The 19,345-nt window shown below is 41.5% G+C and overlaps 1 protein-coding gene across 1 annotated transcript in view; it reads left to right on the top strand.

Moving 5' to 3' along the window:
• The window catches only part of LOC126092760 (protein bark beetle), a 380,473-nt gene that overhangs the window by 330,060 nt on the left and 31,068 nt on the right, over positions 1–19,345 (top strand). The window contains exons 27-30 of the mRNA XM_049908487.1: positions 7,693–7,953; positions 8,177–8,424; positions 11,182–11,393; positions 11,937–12,167. Of these exons, the coding sequence (XP_049764444.1) occupies positions 7,693–7,953; positions 8,177–8,424; positions 11,182–11,393; positions 11,937–12,167 (952 nt within the window). The remainder of the gene's footprint in view (positions 1–7,692; positions 7,954–8,176; positions 8,425–11,181; positions 11,394–11,936; positions 12,168–19,345) is intronic.

Raw genomic sequence — 19,345 nt, 5'->3', positions numbered from 1 at the left:
ATGGCAGTTATAAGAGTCGAGGGGTATGAAAGGGAAGCAGTGGTTGGGAAGGGAGTGAGACAGGGTTGTAGCCTCTCCCCAATGTTATTCAATCTTTATATTGAGCAAGCAATAAAGGAACATAAGAAAAGTTCGGAGTTGGTATTGAAATCCATGGAGAAGAAATAAAAACTTTGAGGTTCGCCGATGAGATACTAATTCTGTCAGAGACAGCAAAGGACTTGGAAGAGCAGATGAATGGAATGGACAGTGTCTTGAAAGGAGGGTATAAGATGAACATCAACAAAAGCAAAACGAGGATAATGGAATGTAGTCGAATTAAGTCGGGTGATGCTGAGGGAATTAGATTAGGAAATGAGATACTTAAAGCAGCAAAGGAGTTTTGGTATTTGGGGAGCAAAATAACTGATGATGGTTGAAGTAGAGAGGATATAAAATGTAGACTGGGAATGGCAAGGAAAGCGTTTCTGAAGAAGAAAAATTTGTTAACATCAAGTATAGATTTAAATGTCAGGAAGTCGTTTCTGAAAGTATTTGTATGGACTGTAGCCATGTATCGAAGTGAAACGTGGACGATAAACAGTTTAGACAAGAAGAGAATAGAAGCTTTCGAAATGTGGTGCTACAGAAGAATGTTGAAGATTAGATGGGTAGATCACATAACTAATGAGGAGGTATTGAATAGAATTGGGGAGAAGAGGAGCTTGGGGGACAACTTGACTAGAAGAAGGGGTTGGTTGGTAGGACACGTTCTGAGACATCGAGGGATCACCAATTTAGTATTAGAGGGCAGCGCGGAGGGTAAAAATCATAGAGGGATACCAAGAGATGAATACACTAAGCAGATTCAGAAGGATGTAGGCTGCAGTAGGTACTGGGAGATGAAGAAGCTTGCACAGGATAGAGTAGCATGGAGAGCTGCATCAAACCAGTCTCAGGACTGAAGACCACAACAACAGTCTCTTAAATGTCAGCCTGCTCTTCATCATTATGAAATTGTGATCTTAGTCTTTATCTACTATTAGGTATGCCTTACAAACCAATATTTGATTTTGGAAGCTCACCTGACGGTGAGGTAACATAATTGAAATCAAGTTTGAACACTCTAGGAAGAGACGGATTGCTACTTACTGTAAAGAAGACATGGCAAGTTGCTTAAAAGACACCTACATATAGCTTTTGGCCACAGTCTTTGTCAATAAAGACACACGTACACGACTGCTAACTCAAGCATCTCGAGCTGGAATGCAACATCACATGGGATGCAAGCAGCCATCAGGAGCGGGTGATGAAGTGGAAGGGATAGTAGTTTATGGGTGGGGAGAGAGATGAATAGTGTCTGGTAGAGTGTGCAGGAAGTAGACTGCTAACTGGTGCAGCATCAGAAGGTTGTGGGTCATGGAGGTGAGGAGAAATTGAACAAAAAAATAGAGGAGTGGGGAAAGACAGGCAGATGCACTGGCAGGGGGCTGCAAAAAAACAAGGTGGGAGACAAGAATGGGAAGGAGGTGATAGGACAGAGGGGGTGGAAGCTGTTGGGTGGAATGTGTGGTGAGACACTCAGCTGTCCCCGTGTAGCCAGGCTATATACCTGAAGACAATGTATCTGCAGTGGCAAAACCCTCTTGCTGAGCATGCTCACCAAGGCCTTCACAGACAGGCACTATCCCTCAGACCTACTCCACAAACAGATCTACATCATTTCCCTTCACAACTGCAATCCTCCCACCACCCCCAAAAGCTACCCATAAAGGAGTGTCCCCTTCGCCACCCAATACAACCCTGGAGTGGAACAACTGAACCACATCCTTTACCAGAGCTTTAATAATCTACCATTGTGCCCTGAAATGAGGGACATCCTACCTGAGTTACTTCCCCTTCCTAAAGCGGTGTTCTGTCCTCCACCCATTCTCCACAACATCTTAGTCCATCCCCATTCCACTCCCAATCCCAACCCCTTGCCACAAGGATCATATCCCTGTGGGAGACCCAGGTGCAAAACATGCCCATTCCACTCACCCAGCACTTCCTATTCCAGTCCTGTCACAGGTTTATCCTACCCCATCAGGGACTGGGCCACCTGTGAAAGCAGCCATGTTATTTACCAGCTCTGCTGCAATCATTGCAAAGCTTTTTATATTGGTATGACTATCAACCAGCTGTCCACCAGGATGGCCACCGCCAATCTGTGGCCAAGTGCGAAGTGGACCACACTGTGGTACAACATGCAGCTGAACATAACACACTTGATTTCAATGGATACTTCACTATCTGAGCCATCTGGATCCTTCCCTCCACCACCAGCTTTTCTGAACTCCATGGATGGGAGTTATCACTACAACACATTCTCCATTCCCGAAATTATCTTGGCATCAACCTACGCAACGTACTGTCCCCACACCCTCATCTACATCCAAATCTACATCTACGTGATTATTCTGCTTCACAATAAAGTGCCTGGCAGAGGGTTCAATGAACCACCTTCAGGCTGTCTCTATACCATTCCACTCTCGAATGGCGCGCGGGAAAATTGAGCACTTAAATTTTTCTGTGCAAGCCCTGATTTCTCTTATTTTATCATGATGATCATTTCTCCATATGTGTGTGGGTGCCATCAGAATGTTTTCGTAATCAGAGGAGAAAACTGGTTATTGAAATTTCATGAGAAGATCCAGTCGCAATGAAAAAAGCCTTTGTTTTAATGATGGCCACTCCAATTCACATATCATGTCTGTGGCACTATCTCCCCTACTTCATGATAAAACAAAACGAGCTGCTCTTCTTTGTACTTTTCCAGTGTCATCCGTCAGTCTCATCTGATGTGGATCCCACACCGCTCAGCAATATTCCAGAAAAGGGCAGACAGGCATGGTGTAAGCAGTCTAGTAGATTTGTTGCACCCTCTAAGTGTTCTGCCAATGAATTACAGTCTTTGGTTTGCGCTACCCACTACATTATCTATGTGATTGTTCCAGTTAAGGGTATTTGTAATTGTAATCCCTAAGTATTTAGTTGAATTTACAGCCTTCAGATTTGTGTGACTTATCGCGTAATTGAAATTTAGTGTATTTCTTTTAGTACTCATGTGAATAACTTCACACTTCTCCTTATTCAGGGTCAACTGCCCCTTTTCGCACCATACGGATATCTTATCTAAATCATTTTGCAAGTCATTTTGATCATCTGATGACTTTACAAGACGGTAAATAGCAGCAGCATCTGCAAACAATCGAAGACAGCTACTGAGATCTTCTCCCATGTTGTTAATATAGATCAGGAACAATAGAGGGAGGGACTATAACACTTCCTTGGGGAACGCCTGATATTACTTCTGTTTTACTTGATGACTTTCCATCTATTACTATGAACTGTGACCTTTCTAACAGGAAATCATGAACCCAGTCATACAACTGAGGTGATATTCCATAGCCACGCAGTTTGGTTAGAAGATGCTTGTGAGGGACGGTGACGAAAGCCTTCTAGAAATCTAAAAATATGGAATCAATTAGACATCCACTGTTGATAGCACTCATTACTTCGTGAGCGTAAAGAGCTAGTTGTGTTTTGCAAGAACGATATTTTCTGAATCCATGCTGACTATGTGTCAATAAATCGTTTTCTTCGAGGTACTTCATAATGTTCAAATACAGTATATGTTCCAAAACCCTACTGCAAATCGATGTTAGTGATATGGTCCTGTAATTCAATGGATTACTCTTACTTCCTTTTTTGGGTATTGGTGTGACTTGAGGAATTTTCCAGTCTTTAGGTACGGATCTTTCCGTGAATGAGTGGTTGTATATAATTGCTAAATATGGAGCTATTGTATCAGCGTACTCTGAGAGGAACCTGACTGGTATACAATCTGGACCGGAAGCCTTGCCTTTATTAAGTGATTTAAGCTGCTCTGTGATACCGATGATATCTGTTTCTATGTTTCTCATCTTGGCAGTTGTTCTTGATTGGAATTCAGGAATATTTACTTCATCTTCTTTGGTGAAGGAGTTTCGGAAATCCATATTTAATAACTCTGCTTTAGTGGCACAATTGTTATCATGAAGTGAAGGTATTGATTGCGTGTTGCCACTGGTGTGCTTTATGTATGACTAGAATCTCTTTGGGTTTTCTGCCAGATTTCGAGACAGAGTTTCGTTGTGGAAATTATTAAAAGCACCTCGCATTGAAGTATGCGCTATATTTCAAACTTCTGCAAAACTTTGCCAGTCTTGGGGATTTTGCATTCTTTTAAATTTGGCATGCTTTTTTCACTGCTTCTGCAACAGCGATCTGACCCGTTTTCTGTACCATGGGGGATCAGTACCATCACTTATTAATTTATGTGGTATATATCTCTCAAACTGCTGTCGATACTATCTCTTTGAAATCATTCCACAGCTTTTCTACGCTTACATGATCAGATCAGAAGGAGTGCGGACTGTCTCTTAAAATGGTGTTAAGACCATTTTAACAGCTTTTTTAAATAGATATACTTTGCGTTTCTTTTTGATGGTTGTAGAAGTTACAGTATTAAGCCTAGCTACTACTGCCTTGTGGTCGCTAATCCCTGTATTCGTCACAATACTCACTATTTGTCCGGTTTTATTTCTTGCTAAGAGGTCAATTATGCTTTCGCAACCATTTACCCTTCGAGTGGGCTCATGAACTAATTATTCAAAATATTTTCTGAGAAAGCATTCACTACAATTTCAGATGACGTTTTATGCCTGCTGCCGGCTTTAATCATACAATTTTTCCAGCATATCGAGGCTAGGTTAAAGTCACCACCGACTATAATTGTATGAGTGGGGTACCTATTTCAAATGAGACTCAAGTTTTCTTTGAAGTGTTCAGCAGCTATATCTTCTGAGTCGAGGGGTTGGTAAAATGATTCAATTAATAATTTAGGGTCCGCCGCAATAGCTGAGTGGTCAGCATGATGCATTGCCATCCTCCGGGCCCGGGTTTGATTCCCGGCTGGGTCGGGGATTTTCTCCACTCAGGGACTGGGTGTTGTGTTGTGTTGTCTTCATCATCATTTCATCCCCATCCGGTGTGCAGGTCACTCAATGTGGCATCAAATGTAATAAGACCAGCACCGAGGTGGCCAGACCTGCCCCGTCAGGGACCTCCTGGCCAATGACACCAAACGCTCATTTCATTTCCAATAGTTTAGTCCGACTGTCGAGTATAACTTCTATCCACACTATTTTGCTGGAACTATCTTCTTCAATTTCACTACAAGGCAAACTGCTTCTGACAGCAATAAATATTCCACCACCAATTGTATTTAATCTACCCTTTCTGAACACTGTTAGATCGTCTGAAAAAATTTCTGCTGAACTTATTTCCGGCTTCAACCAGCTTCCTGGACTTAGAACTATTTGTGCTTCAGTACTTTCTATTAGGGCTTGGAGTTCTGGTTCTTTCCCAACACTGCTATGACAATTTACAACTACAATACCAATTGTTTCTACAACTAACTTACTGTGTTTTACCTGCCCTCTTTTAGTCGGACACCCTTCCTGTGGTTCTTTGAGGCCCTCTAACCTAAAACCCACCCAGTTCCATCCACACAGACCCTGCTACCCTTGTAGCCACTTCCTGTGTGTTGTGGACTCCTGACCTATTAAACAGAACCCAGAAACTCACCACCCGATGGTGCAAGTCAAGGAATCTGCAGCCTACATGGTCACAGAACTGCCCGAGCTTCTGATTCAAACCCTCCACTCTTCTCTGCACCAAAGGATCACAATCGGTTCTATCGACAATGCTGCAGATGGTGAGCTTTGCCTAGCTTGCAAGCAAGACTGGCAGTCTTTACCACTTCTGCTAGTTGCCCAGAACCAGAAAGAATCTCCTCCGATCCAAAGTGACATACCTCACTGGTACTGACACGAGCCACCACCTGTAGTTGGCTGCACCCTGTACTCTTCTTGGCATCCGGAAGCAGCCTTTCCACATCCCGAATGACTCTCTCTGGTACACATACGGAGTGCACGCTAACTTCCTTTCCCTCCTTGGCACCCATGTTCCTAAGGGCCCCCATTATGTGCCTAACGTTGGAGCTACCAACTACCAGCAAACCCACCCTCTGTGAACGCCCCGACCTTGTGGGCCGAGAAGCTTCCTCTGGAACAGGGTGGACGACTGCAAGCGGCTCAGAAACATCGTCAGCCACAGCCAACGCCTGAAACCTGTTCATCAAACGAACTGGGGAGGCCCTACAATTGGCCCCTCAGTACATTTTTTGCTGCCTGCCAGACTTTGGAATTATCTCCCAACTGACCACGGGTGAGGGGCCAACTTCAGTGAAGGCCACAACAATGGACCAAACGGGTGACACGTGGGGTGTGCTCGACGTCCCTCCCATCCCCACATCTGACCCCCCACAGTGATGGCCCTTGGCAGCAGCCTAAAGCTGCGTGACAGAAGCCAACGCAGCCTGGAGCTGCGAGCAAAGGGTCACCAACTCATCTCATGTCTGTACACAGCGATCACAGTTCCTATCCATTACTGCAGTCACTACCGTTTGAAGCTTGTAAAAATATGCAATTAAAAAAAAAACCACAGTGTACTCGTCTTCTTAGCAGCAGGAACACAAGGTGCTCTCTCACTGACAGACTACCCGACACTAATCTATACTAACCAAAACAAACAAAAGCTTGTACAATATGAGGGTTGATAGCAACGGCAGTACTATACACTACACTGTTATTAAAATAAAAGCTTGTGCCTAGTAAGCACTCGAATATGCAAGAAATTACAAAAATAATCTAGTAACTACACAGTTGTCTGTAAATAAGTCTCTCCTGTTGGAAGCTCATAAAAATATGTAATAAACGAATGACGTACTCGCCTTCTTGGCACCAGGAACACGAGGTGCTCTCTCACTGACCCTCTGTCTGATCATCTCCTCCCCATTTTTGTCTGCCATCTTGTTTATTTGCAGCTCTCTGCTAATTAATGCATCCACCTGCCTTTCCTTGCTCCTCTCCTTTTCTGTTCTGTTTTGCTCACCTCTCTGCTCCACAACCTCCTGATGCTACACCTGGTGGCAGCCTAGTCCCTGCACACTCCACCAGACAGCGTTCATCTCTCTCCCCACCTGTACTCTACTATCCCTTTCCCTTCCCCTTCCCCACCCTCTCCAGATTGCTGCTTGCATCCCACATGATGTTGCATTCTGGCTTGAGATACTGAAGATGGTAGTCTTGTGTGGATGAGGTATGCTTGCCTTGTGTGCATGTATTTAAAATTTGTGGAGGTGTACAGTATTACATAATTAGAAAAAGGAAAAGCAATGGCGAATGAGTAAAAGTGAATGGGTCCCAAAAAGGGCCAGTCAACAGTGAACTAGTTCACAAAGTGAATGAGTTTGCTGGTCTCTAGTGTGTGCATTTGTGTGTGTGTGTGTGTGTGTGTGTGTGTGTGTGTGTGTGTGTGATGTGTGTGTGTGTGTGGGGGGGGGGGGGGTATCTTTAAACTTTGACAGTTAGGTAATTGCTATGATGTAATTTTCACACAAGGCATTACATTCTATGGAGGAATTCTGTACAGACACACTTTCTTTTTGGGGCCCTTTCAGAAAGATAAGAAGCCAAGAGCTTCAGCTACACATTTGTAGAAAAACATTGATTTTAACAGTTGACTTCAGGTTTTATTGAATTCATTTATTCTTTTGTTACATTTCAGAGTGAATAATGTCCTTGGAGTGGGTGTCACAGTGTTGTCCTTGACTGGAGAGGCCCGAGATGAAGGTGCAAGTTCCTTTGCTCCACTTGCCGATGCCTCATCTCTACCACGACATCTTTTTGGTGCTATTGATGTCTGTGGACCAGACAAGCATATCACAGTCGAAGAGCGTGTACTTGTATACTTCAAGTACGACAACAGACCAGTCAGTTGTGTTAAGGTCTTTTCCAGTGTTTACTACTCAAAACCGTTTGGTTTCAGGTGTGTTTTATTTTATATACCTATGGAGTATAAGAAAGACAAGTAAACAGTATCATAAAGAAATATATGTGCAGGGGTGTTTGTTATTTTATGCATCAGCTCTGATAATAGAAAAGAGAGTACTACTTCATAAATTACTCATCCATACAATCTGTGCAGTAGATATGCCACAATAATTACAAGGGGTTGTCTACCATAACATTTGATAACATTTCTTGTTCAGGTTTTTGGAGCTGAATTTACAAAATGGATCTGTGGTCCGGCCCGACTCTCTGACTCTTTTTGAGGGATATGTTAATGGAACTGCACCATTAGCAACTTTGTTGGCTACAACGGAGCCCTCAAGGTGGCGTCATTTGTATCGCACCAGAGGAGCTGTTCTAGGGTTGCACATGGTATCAGCAGGCGGTGGAGGCGACTATGGATTCATTGCTGAAATTATCACATTGCCAGTTTCAGCAGTTGGTTTTGGTAAGTTTGAGAAAAATTATCTGACACAGTACCTAGCACTAAGTCTGTTTATAACTGATTGCAAATTACATTTTGTGTATTCAGAATCATATTCGAAGAAAACTTTTAACAAACCCATAACTAACAGAGGCCACAGGGAATAATCTGTCCCAAATAATAAATCAGTCTACCTTTTTTTTAATATTCTGATAACATATAGTTGTCACAATCACACTTGCGCCCATCCATTTCTTAGTGTGAGACAAAAAACTCATAATTGTGAATGAGACATCCACCCCTTTATTGTCCAGGCCTCGAGAAACTTAGTGACATCCATTGCCAGATCTTTAGCTACATCTTTTAATGCCCTGAAATTAGGAATATTCTGTAAACAATTCTGCCCTCACCATTCAAAGAAATATTTTATCAACATCATAACCTATACAATATATTGATACACCATTCTGTCAGATCTTCTCCTAACCCAGTGCCCCACAGTTCATCACGATGGAAGGTACAGGTGCAATACATACCCCACACAACAAGCCACCACCTGCTTCTTTGTTTCACTCAGAGGCTGTTCTTATTAGGGCTGTTGATAAAATATGAATATATCAATATTTTTCCCAAAAATAATTTTACTTTCACTGTGTGAAGGAGTCTTACTACTGTTTGAGCTTTCATCACATCCAGTCTTTCTCTTTGACTGTGTGAAGCAAGTATAGGGGGCATGAAGAACTCCGACTACGCTGGGAGGCGACAGTGTGAATGGAATAACAAGATTTCCAATGTGAAGAAATAGCACACCAGTTGCATTACAAAACAATTTTTAACACAACAGGTGTGCTATTTCTCCACATTGGCATTCTTCAAAAACAGTTGCGAAAAATGATGAATAAAAATCTAAATGACAAGATTGGTTTTTATGATGGGGGGAGACGTATGAGGGGAAATGCTAATGTAATTGGCGCTATCAACAGAAACTGCAATGTTTAACTTCACCATGCATGCTAATGTAATCAGCGCTATCAGCAAAAACTGTAACATTTAACTTTAGCATGCAATTTTGATACTACAGTTGGTAGTTTGCTAGCATTTGCAAAAATGATGAAACAGGGAGTAGACATGAAGTGTTCTGGACAAATCCGATAAGTGGCGAAACAGAACGACAGGCTCATCGGACACCTTTTATTGTGCCACTTACATGCAGTTACAATTATTAGTAAAGTGGTTATCACCAAGTGTGAATATGCATTGTTTTCCTTCCAATTCTTGCTCTAAGGGGGATAAGCAGGCTGCTGGCTTGTTGATGTACAGAGTATCTAATAATAAATCAGTATACTTAAATATACAACTCTAAAACTGCGATATTTTGGATTCTTGATATTTTTAAAAATGTCAACAGTCCTACTTCCTATCCAATCAAATTTAGGACAGTGTTTGAAAGCAGTGGTGTCATATACCAGCTGTGTTACAGTTACTTTGGAGTTTTCTACATCGCTACAAAAGCTAATCAATTGTCTACAAGCATGAATGGCAACTGTCACAACCTGCTGACAACTGAAGACTTAGACAACTATTTGCTTACATGAAGCGCATCACACTACAGCTCTAGCAGTAGCCTCTCTGATCTATGCAGATGGCAACTGTCCCTCTAGGCAATGCCACATTACCACAGAATTCTCTTATCTCTAGTTCTTTTATGATATCCTTATTTATTTTGTAGTCTATGTTGGAGCAGCCCTTATTTTCACACAGAAATCTCATTTCTATTGTTTTGATCTGAGACTAATTTACGTGGTTTTCATCTGTGTCTCACTGCCTTACAACAGAGATGGGCAGCCATTGTTTCTCTTCTGTAGTTCTTCCAGCATTCAGTACATTACGTCTTGCACCATAGATTTTATAAAAAAATCACAACTTTATTTTCAGAGTCTCAGTCATACTTTGTATGACTGTTCTATCTATAACATATTATTGATACAGATTTTTAATCTGATGTAGTTTTCTCCATGAAATGTCATTAAGTTAGGCTCCCATCAGAAATTGCATTTATATGTTCCAGAAATTTTGTTTAGCATGTAAAGGGATTTCTATATGTTGCTATTGCTCAATTGTCTGCAGATAAGATGGTATTCACTATTGGTTGATATAGCTGAATCCCAGCAAATAGTTCTGCTTTCCACACTCAGACTGTATTGCTTATTTATAAAGTGGCTTGGATCGCCCTTGTCAGAAAGTATTTGCTGTAGCTTTTGTCTTATAAATCTATTGAATGCTTTTGTCTAAGTCAGTGACTGCAATGTCTGTCTTGAAAGTATATTCTCGGCACTTATTGACTATCTGTTGCATGCTAAATACATCATATAAATGAACGATCAGGTATTATGATAATACTAGAAAAATTGACTTTCGGATGAATAATGCTCCCACTAAAATCTTTGATCACTTACCTAATTCCATGAAATGTAAGCGCATAACAGAGATAAATACTAAAGTGTATTGTGAACATTTCTTAAGGGCTACTCTTACTCCAATGTATATTTAAAACTCATAGCATGCATAATGTAGAAGAATTACAGTTTACCTGTTCTTTAACTCATGCTAATACCTCTTACTTATTGTTGTTTTTTTAGCTGAAAAATTCAAAGGAAGTTTCCATAAGAAAAATATCATTCAGGAAATATGTAATGGGTAGCTTATTTTGATAAATATCTTGTACCACAATTGTAATCACTGTTGCTTGAAGGAACTCTAAACATATTTTAAATGTTACAGACCGTGATGCACAGCACAACATAACAGGATCAGTTTTGGCAGGCTGCCGATTAGGAGCAATACGTTACCAGAGTGCTGGTGAAGTGAATCCGCTTCTGGCAATAGACAAGTGTCGTATTCTGAACAATTGCTTGCAACTTTATGGGAATTTCTCTACTTGTCAGTCTGCTGTTGAAATTGATGTGCAAAATATGGAAGGCCTGTATTTTAAGGTAAGAACTAATTCATATCAGGGTAAGCAGCTACAAATTCTGCTTCTTCTTTTGTCAAACCTCCAATACAAACAGCAGCTTCATTGCAGGCCACATCATTTATACCAGTTATACAGATAATGAAGTTACTTCCATGCAACATCTTGCCTTCTAATTCCAAGTGTTCAATTATGATTTTTGCTCTAGTTTGACTCTTCAACACTTTGCCAATGTGAATATTATTGTTCATTTTCATTGTGTACAAGTGAACCCACATATGAGTATTAATTTTCTATGTAGTAGCAGTTTTCTTCACGCTGTTCATAAAGTTTATTATCAGTAGACCGTTTTCCGTTAGCTTGTAGGAGACTTTTATTTTTTCATTGTGCTTTGCTTTTGTTTTTGTCCACAAGCTGTTTGCAAATTTCATTATCCTTCTTAGAGCAGATGTTACTATTATTTATTGACAATAAGCTGTTGGCATATCGTTTTTCATCTACTTTTTTCCCCATTATCATTCCATATGTATCTAACTGTTTAACAATGCTGTACTAATGTTCACAGAACAATGCAGTCCTTGGCAATGTGGGTGGCCTGTCAGTTAGTGCAGACTCTCGTGGCTCCGCAACAGCACTGCGTGGTTTTGTGGGTCACAACGCCTTTGCACACAACAAGCAACAACCAACTCTGAGAGCGGAGGGCAGGCAGAGTAGTCCATACCAGCAACTCACAATTTATAGAAACTATTTTTCCCGTAATGAAGTGCCTTATAGGGATTTCATCCTTCTCCGCCAGGTGAGACCTTCATTACCTATCTGTGCAGAACTTACTGTTGCAAATAATGGCTACAAACTGTCAGATTTTCTTGAGATGGATTTATTTTTGTTAGGTAAAAAATTATAGCGAGGAAGTGAAGCCTTGAAATTTACATAGCACATCATAAATGGGTTTTGTACAAAACCACAGACTTTCTTTGATTGTAAAGGTATTAAATCTACATGTCTTAATGTAAGTCACTGCATACTAATATTTATATAGTGGTACCATTCTTGTTATTGGGCTACATAATCAGGAAATCAGAATCTTTAATTAATATTGCCACAGGGCATGTATTATTTGATATATTTGATTAGTTCCACTCATTAGATCCTGTGCATACCTCTCTGTGTTGACAATGGTGCGGAGCAGTGTTTTAAACCTCTAACTTGTTGCCACCAAGGCAATGAAGATCTGAGGATGTTTACATCTGACAAGTGAAACAGGTCAAATAAATCAAATTATATGTGATTTGAAGCAGTTTATCTGTACACTATATACAACAGTCTCCGTAGACCTCGTAATTAGTGAAAGGATAAACTGCTACAAGAAACATATAAAAACAGAGACTGTTGCAATCAGTAAACAAATAAACTGCTGTAAGTTGCACATAATTTGATTTATTTCACCAGTTTCCCTATAGGCATTGCTTGTGTTTGCTATGAATCGTTAATTATTTGAACAACATAAGCTAAAGACTGTTCGTTATTAATTTCATACTTAGCAAAATTGTTTAGCTAAATACTACAATGTTTATATGTATTGTATGTAATGATGATAAAGACAGCATTCTTAGTTTTTTTCTGAAGAAGAAGGAGGAGGAGGGAAAAGAGAGAAAGAGTGTACATAGAGGTTATCCACAAAAGATGGAAAATGGAATAGTATGCAGGGTTCCACCTTCCAAATCATTAGCAGGACACTGCAAGATACTCTTGATTTTTACACTGACACATTCACCCATTGATTGCACTAACACGATCGTGCTGGCATTGATAATTGTGTTTCTTGCTGTGAGGTGGCAAGCATATTCATACTTTCTTTCATCTGGTAGCACTGCTTTTCCTGTTTCTCTATGTGGGCTGGCAGACATTTCAAATGCCTTTGGGTACTGTTGGTTGACTTCATCTCAAATCATACAAGTCATGTCAACTTGTGGTCATGCATGTCTCTGGAAAAAATATATATTAGACCTCTATATCATAAGTGTTAATTTAACTTACAGGCTTCCTTTAATGTGAATATTTAAGATGAATATATTAAATTTAAGTTAATTTTCCCACTTATTTTTTTTCCTAATTTGGAAAGTCACAGAACACTATCTTTTCTGTTATATTACCAGATACTACTTATGTAATTATAAACAGTATCTTCTCTGCTCCAGCTGTCTGTATTACGTAAATATTTATTACTAAAAATGTAGGAAAGTGCACTTTTATGAGTTTTTATGAATCATTTATTCTGTTGGTCAGAAATCAAACCCACATATACTTACAACGGAACCTCCCCATCGCACCCCCCTCAGATTTAGCTATAAGTTGGCACAGTGGATAGGCCTTGAAAAACTGAACACAGATCAATCGAGAAAACTGGAAGAAGTTGTGTGGAACTATGAAAAAAATAAACAAAATGTACAAACTGAGTAGTCCATGCGAAAGATATGCAACATCAAGAATGTTCTGGGCTCAGTAGCGCCGTGGTCCTGTGGTTAGCGTGAGCAGATGCGGAACGAAAGGTCCTTGGTTCAAGTATTCCCTCGAGTGAAAATTTTTATTTTTAATTTTGAGACAATTATCAAAGTTCAGGTACTCACACATAATCAACTTTGCTCTCCAAAATTCCAGGACATGTTCAGATTTGCTTGGACATATGCAGGATTTGACAGTCTACACACAGAAAAATTTTAAAACATTAAAAACATATGTTTTGACAGAGCACAGGGAAAACTGTGTGACTGTGAAACTGTTGCATTTATTTGTTGCAGTTTATGTGATAAACTCTTATTGTTTTCATCACGTTTTTGGGAGTGATTATGACATCCACAAGAAAACCTAAATCGGGCAAGGTAGAAGAATCTTTTCACCCATTCGCCAAGTGTACAAGTTAGGTGGGTCGACAACATATTCCTGTCATGTGACGCACATGCCGTCACCAGTGTCGTATAGAACATACCAGAGGTGTTTTCCTGTGGAGGAATCGGTTGACCTATGACCTTGAGATCAAATGTTTTCAGTTCCCATTGGAGAGGCACATCCTTTCATCTACTAATCGCACGGTTTTGCGGTGCGGTCGCAAAACACGGACACTAAACTTATTACAGTGAACAGAGACGTCAATGAACGAACGGACAGATCGTAACTTTGCAAAAATAAAGAAAGTAAAAATTCTCACTCGAGGGAAGATTTGAACCAAGGACCTTTCATTCCGGAGTTGCTCATACTAACCATGGGACCATGGCGCTACTGAGACCATAGGTTCCTTTCTGTTGCCTATCTTGCGCATGGACTACTCAGTTTGTATATTTTGCTTATTTTTTTCATAGTTCCACACAACTTCTTCCTGTTTTCTCGATTGATCTGTGTTCAGTTTCTCAAGGCCTATCCACTGTGCCAACTCATAACTAAATCTGAGGGGGGTGCGATGGGGAGGTTCCCTTGTTAGAAACATTTATTTACTTGGAGTAACATCGGAAGGGCAGATCTAAACAAAAATAAAAAGCAAAGAATAAACATGAAACTCAGCTACTCGTCCAAGGAACAAACAGTGCACTTAACTGGTTGGTCTCTTGTTCCCACACAGCCGCTCAGTTAGCAACTTGATAGTGGTGTTTGCACCTGGGTGTGCTAAGTTGTGGACACTGTCAAAAGCCACTTTGTGGAATCGCTGTGTAATGTTTGACCAACAATAGTTTTCGAGGTGATTCCCCCATCAGCAAGCATACCTCACGCTGAAGACTTCACCAATCGCTCACTGCATAAAGCTACCCGAGCAGAGGCATTCACAAGTGCTTTACCGGGAGAAATGTGTGGACAGAAACGCGTCGGAATTTTGGAGACATTTGCGAGCGATAGTGGTTCGCAGAGTAATATCTAATGAGTTGCTGCTACATATCTGGTGACAACAGCTTCCGTCTCAAGTAGAGTTGACATTAATAGCATATGAAGGACATCACTGGATAAATTCCTGCAGGTAGCTGATAGAGCACGTGCCACATTGAGTCAACCACTGTGACAGGCGTAGCAGCCACAAATACAAGCATCACAACAGACGGTGACAAACACACATCACAGTTTTTTGTGGAGCCGATGCTGAATTGTGCCACTGCATCTTGTCAATAACCACCAGGCATCGCTGGGGAACTCCAAGAGTTACGGACCACAATGAGATGAACTGTCACACAGTTCATGAACTTGGAGCTACAGACAGTCGGTGATAAGGGGATGCAGTGACCTCATTCATCCAATCTTCAGCCATCAGACACCATTCGAAGTCAAAGTACTGCCGATGATATCTGCTAGTACCACAGATGGCTCGGCGCCCGTGCTGCAAAGTGCATGAAACCATGTAAATGCCCAAATGGCAGCAAGGGCAATTCGAATTAGGAGCCATGGGCTGTGGCACTTATAAACAGCGCACTTGACGTAACTAGAGTCAAATTGCAACAATGCACAGAAGGACACATGGGAAAGGTAAGGCCCATGATAGCATGATTACTACTTTTTCGATGAGTCGTGGCATGACATCGCATCGGTTGCACATGATTGATAAGATTTCAGGCTTAAGATTTTTAATAGACACTGGTTTAGAGGTCAGCACCCTTCTAGTCACTGGCACAGCTAAGACGACAATGCAGGAGCCATTGCGGTTCATTGCGATGAACAACTCCAGCATCTGTTGTGATACGTTGCACCATATTTTGATCTTGCTTCCTGGCACTTCTATTTGTTCCAGCCGCAATCCTGCGTGTCAATCTGTTAGTAAGTCTTGCAACTCTTGATCTCTCTCTTGTGCTGAAGCGAGGTTGTCGTAATTTAAGATGGTGACTAAGCTGCATACTTGAGAAAAATAATCGGCTACTATGTTCTCTGCACCTCCAATATACCATATGTCTGTAGTGAATTGGCTGACAAACTCTATGTGCCATGGTGAACATTTGTTGCTGATGTTGTGGAATGCTGAAGTGATAGGTGTATGATCCGTGAAAATTGTCACTGGGCGGGATTCAATGTAAGGCTGAAAATGTCTCACACTCTCATGTATCACCAGTGACTCCCTGTCACAAGCAGTCTATTTTGTCTGTCTGTGCAGTAGCTTCTATGGGGGGTGGGGAACCTCGAAGACAGCCAATGTCCATTCACTTCTTGGTGCTCCAATTGCGACCTGGCTGGCATCAACCACAATATTCAATGGTGCACCCGGGACAGGGTGGGCAAGCAACACTGCATCTTCAAGGCTGGTTTGTAATTGACTGTCCACTGTAATAGTCTCTTGCCCTTGGCATTCTTACCCATAAGTACGCCCGTTGGTGGTACGTGGGTGGCAGCTGTTACCTTCAAATGATTGCGGTAAAATTTTACCATGCCTAAAAATTGTCTGAGTTGCTTATAGTCTGTTTGCTTTGGTAGATTACACAATGTGGCAAACTTTTGATGCCGAGACTCCGTTGCCTAGGAAAGTTACCTCGCTTTTACGCATGAAAGACTTGTTATCATTTTGCACCACTTCATACGTACACAACATCTGTTGCACTTCACATATATGCTTGCCATGAACTTGTGCATCAGCTGAATATATTAATATGTCATCTAAATATGCAAAGCAAATTGGCAAGCCTTGTAACACTTCATCAATGAATCTCTGCCTGGTTTGGGCTGCATTTTTAAGATCTGACTGTAAGCTTTCCAGCAATCCAACACTGAGAAAACTTTTGCACCGGACAGAGAATAGGTAAAAAATGGAAATGAGCGTTTGGCGTCATGGGCCAGGAGGCCCCTTACGGGGCAGGTCTGGCCGCCGTGGTGCAGGTCTTACTACAGTCGACGCCACATTGGGCGACCTGCACGCCAGATGGGGATGAAATGATGAAGACAACACACCACCCAGTCCCTGAGTAGAGAAAATCCCCGACCCAGCTGGGAATCGAACCTGGGCCCCTTAGGACAGCAGTCTATCACGCTGACCATTCAGCTATCGGGGCAGACAGAGAATAGGTAAATTTCTAGATATTAGGAATCGGTACTTATCTGGGACTGTTCTTGTGTTCAGCCTATGGTAATTGCCACAGGGGCACCATGTGCCACCCTTTTTGTGCACTAGGTGTAACGGGAATGACCATGGGCTGTCTGACCTTCGTATAACAGCAGCACGGACCACATCCTCAAATATTGCCTTAGTCTCAGCCAACCATTCTGGAGCTATTTTACAAATGCGTTGTGAAACCGGGACCTGGTGTTGTGCGTATATAATGCACTGTATGATGCCTAACACTGTTTCGCTACACCGACGTATGCGGGCTCCACTGTTTACTTGCATCATTAATTACTCCTATTACATTGTCCAAAGAACCTCTCTTAATTATCTTTACCCTTTCATATTGTGTACCACTTATAAGGCAGGCATTTGCCAAGTCTACAGCCAATGCGAAGTGTGACAGTTTGCCACCTTGAAATTCCAATTGTATGGAGTACAAAAACCAATGTCTATCATTATATCTTTGTGCCCATACATTTTGATGCTGGAGTTGTTCACAGCTATGAACTGTAAGGGCTCCAGCATTGTTGTCTTAGGTGTTCCCCTGACTGGAAGGGTGCTGACCTTGCTGACCTCTGAACCAGTATCTATTAAAAATCTTAAGCCTGAAATCTTATCAATCATGTGCAACCGATGCGATGTCATACTATGACTCATCGGAAAAGTAGTAAGCATGCCATCATGGGCCTTCCTTTCCCATGTGTCCATCTGTGCATTGCTGCAATTTGACCCTAGTTATGTCGACAGCACTGTTTGTGAGTGCTACAACCCGTGACGCCTAATTCTAACTGCCCTTGCTGCCATTTGGGCATTTACATGGTTTCATGCACTTTGTAGCACAGGTGCCGAGCCATCTGTGGTTCCAGCAGATATCATGGGCAGTAGTTTGACTTCTAATGGTGTCTGATGGCTGTAGATTGGATGAACGAGATCACTACGTCCTCTTATCAGCAACCGTCTGTAACTCCCAAGTTCTTTAACTGCGTGATAGTTCGTCCCATTGTGGTCCGTAACTCTCGGAGTTCCCCAACGATGTCTGGTGATTATTGACAAGATGTCGTGGCATGATTCAGCATCGGCTCCACAAAAAACTGCAATGCGTGTTTGTCACCTTCTGTTGTGATGCTTGTATTTGTGGCCGCTACGCCTGTCACAGTGGTTGACTCCAATGTGGCACATGCTGTATCAGCTACTTGCAGTAATTTATCCATTGATTGTCCTTCATATACTATTAATGTCAACTGTACTTGAGACAGAAGCTGTTGTCACCAGATATGTGGCAGCAACTTATCAGATATTACTCTGCAGTTCACTATCACACGCAAATGTCTCCAAAATTCTGACAGGTTCCTGTTCCAACATTTCTTCTGATAAAGCACTTGTGAAAGCCTCTGCTAGGGTAGCTTCATGCAGTGAGTGATTAGTGAAGTCTTCAGGGTGAGGTATGCTTGTTGATGGGGGAATCACATCGAAAACTATTGTCGTTGCTCTCTGGTCCAAATTGCTAATTGCCAGCGTAAACCGTTCATGGTCCTCTGTGATCCGTTGTTGTGCGAAAATGCTTTCCAAAATCGCAAACTGTATGTCTGGTTGTGCGGGCGTAAATGGAGGTGCCCACAGTTGTAGGTGCGGTGCAGTTGGCACGAATCAATCTGCATGCAGAAAATTTTTATCACAGGTGTGTGCTCTCAGCGCTGTAGTTATCGCTGGAGTTTGTGATCTCGTTGTGTCCATCTTGCTGTCATTTCTCAGTGCCGACTGTTCTAAAATTTCAATCTCTTGTTGCAGCTGCAGGATCTCATCACCAATGGTTTGTAAAAAATTATTTACACCTTCCATGAGTAGCTAATGTAATCCGAAAAAATGTTGTTGTATTAAATGTAATCCAAAAAAATGTTGTTGCAACTTAA

The sequence above is a fragment of the Schistocerca cancellata genome, chromosome 7 (assembly GCF_023864275.1).
Source record: "Schistocerca cancellata isolate TAMUIC-IGC-003103 chromosome 7, iqSchCanc2.1, whole genome shotgun sequence".
Taxonomy (NCBI): Eukaryota; Metazoa; Arthropoda; class Insecta; order Orthoptera; family Acrididae; genus Schistocerca; species Schistocerca cancellata.
Note: the sequence above shows the minus strand (reverse complement) of the source record. Positions and strands in the feature narration are given on the sequence as shown.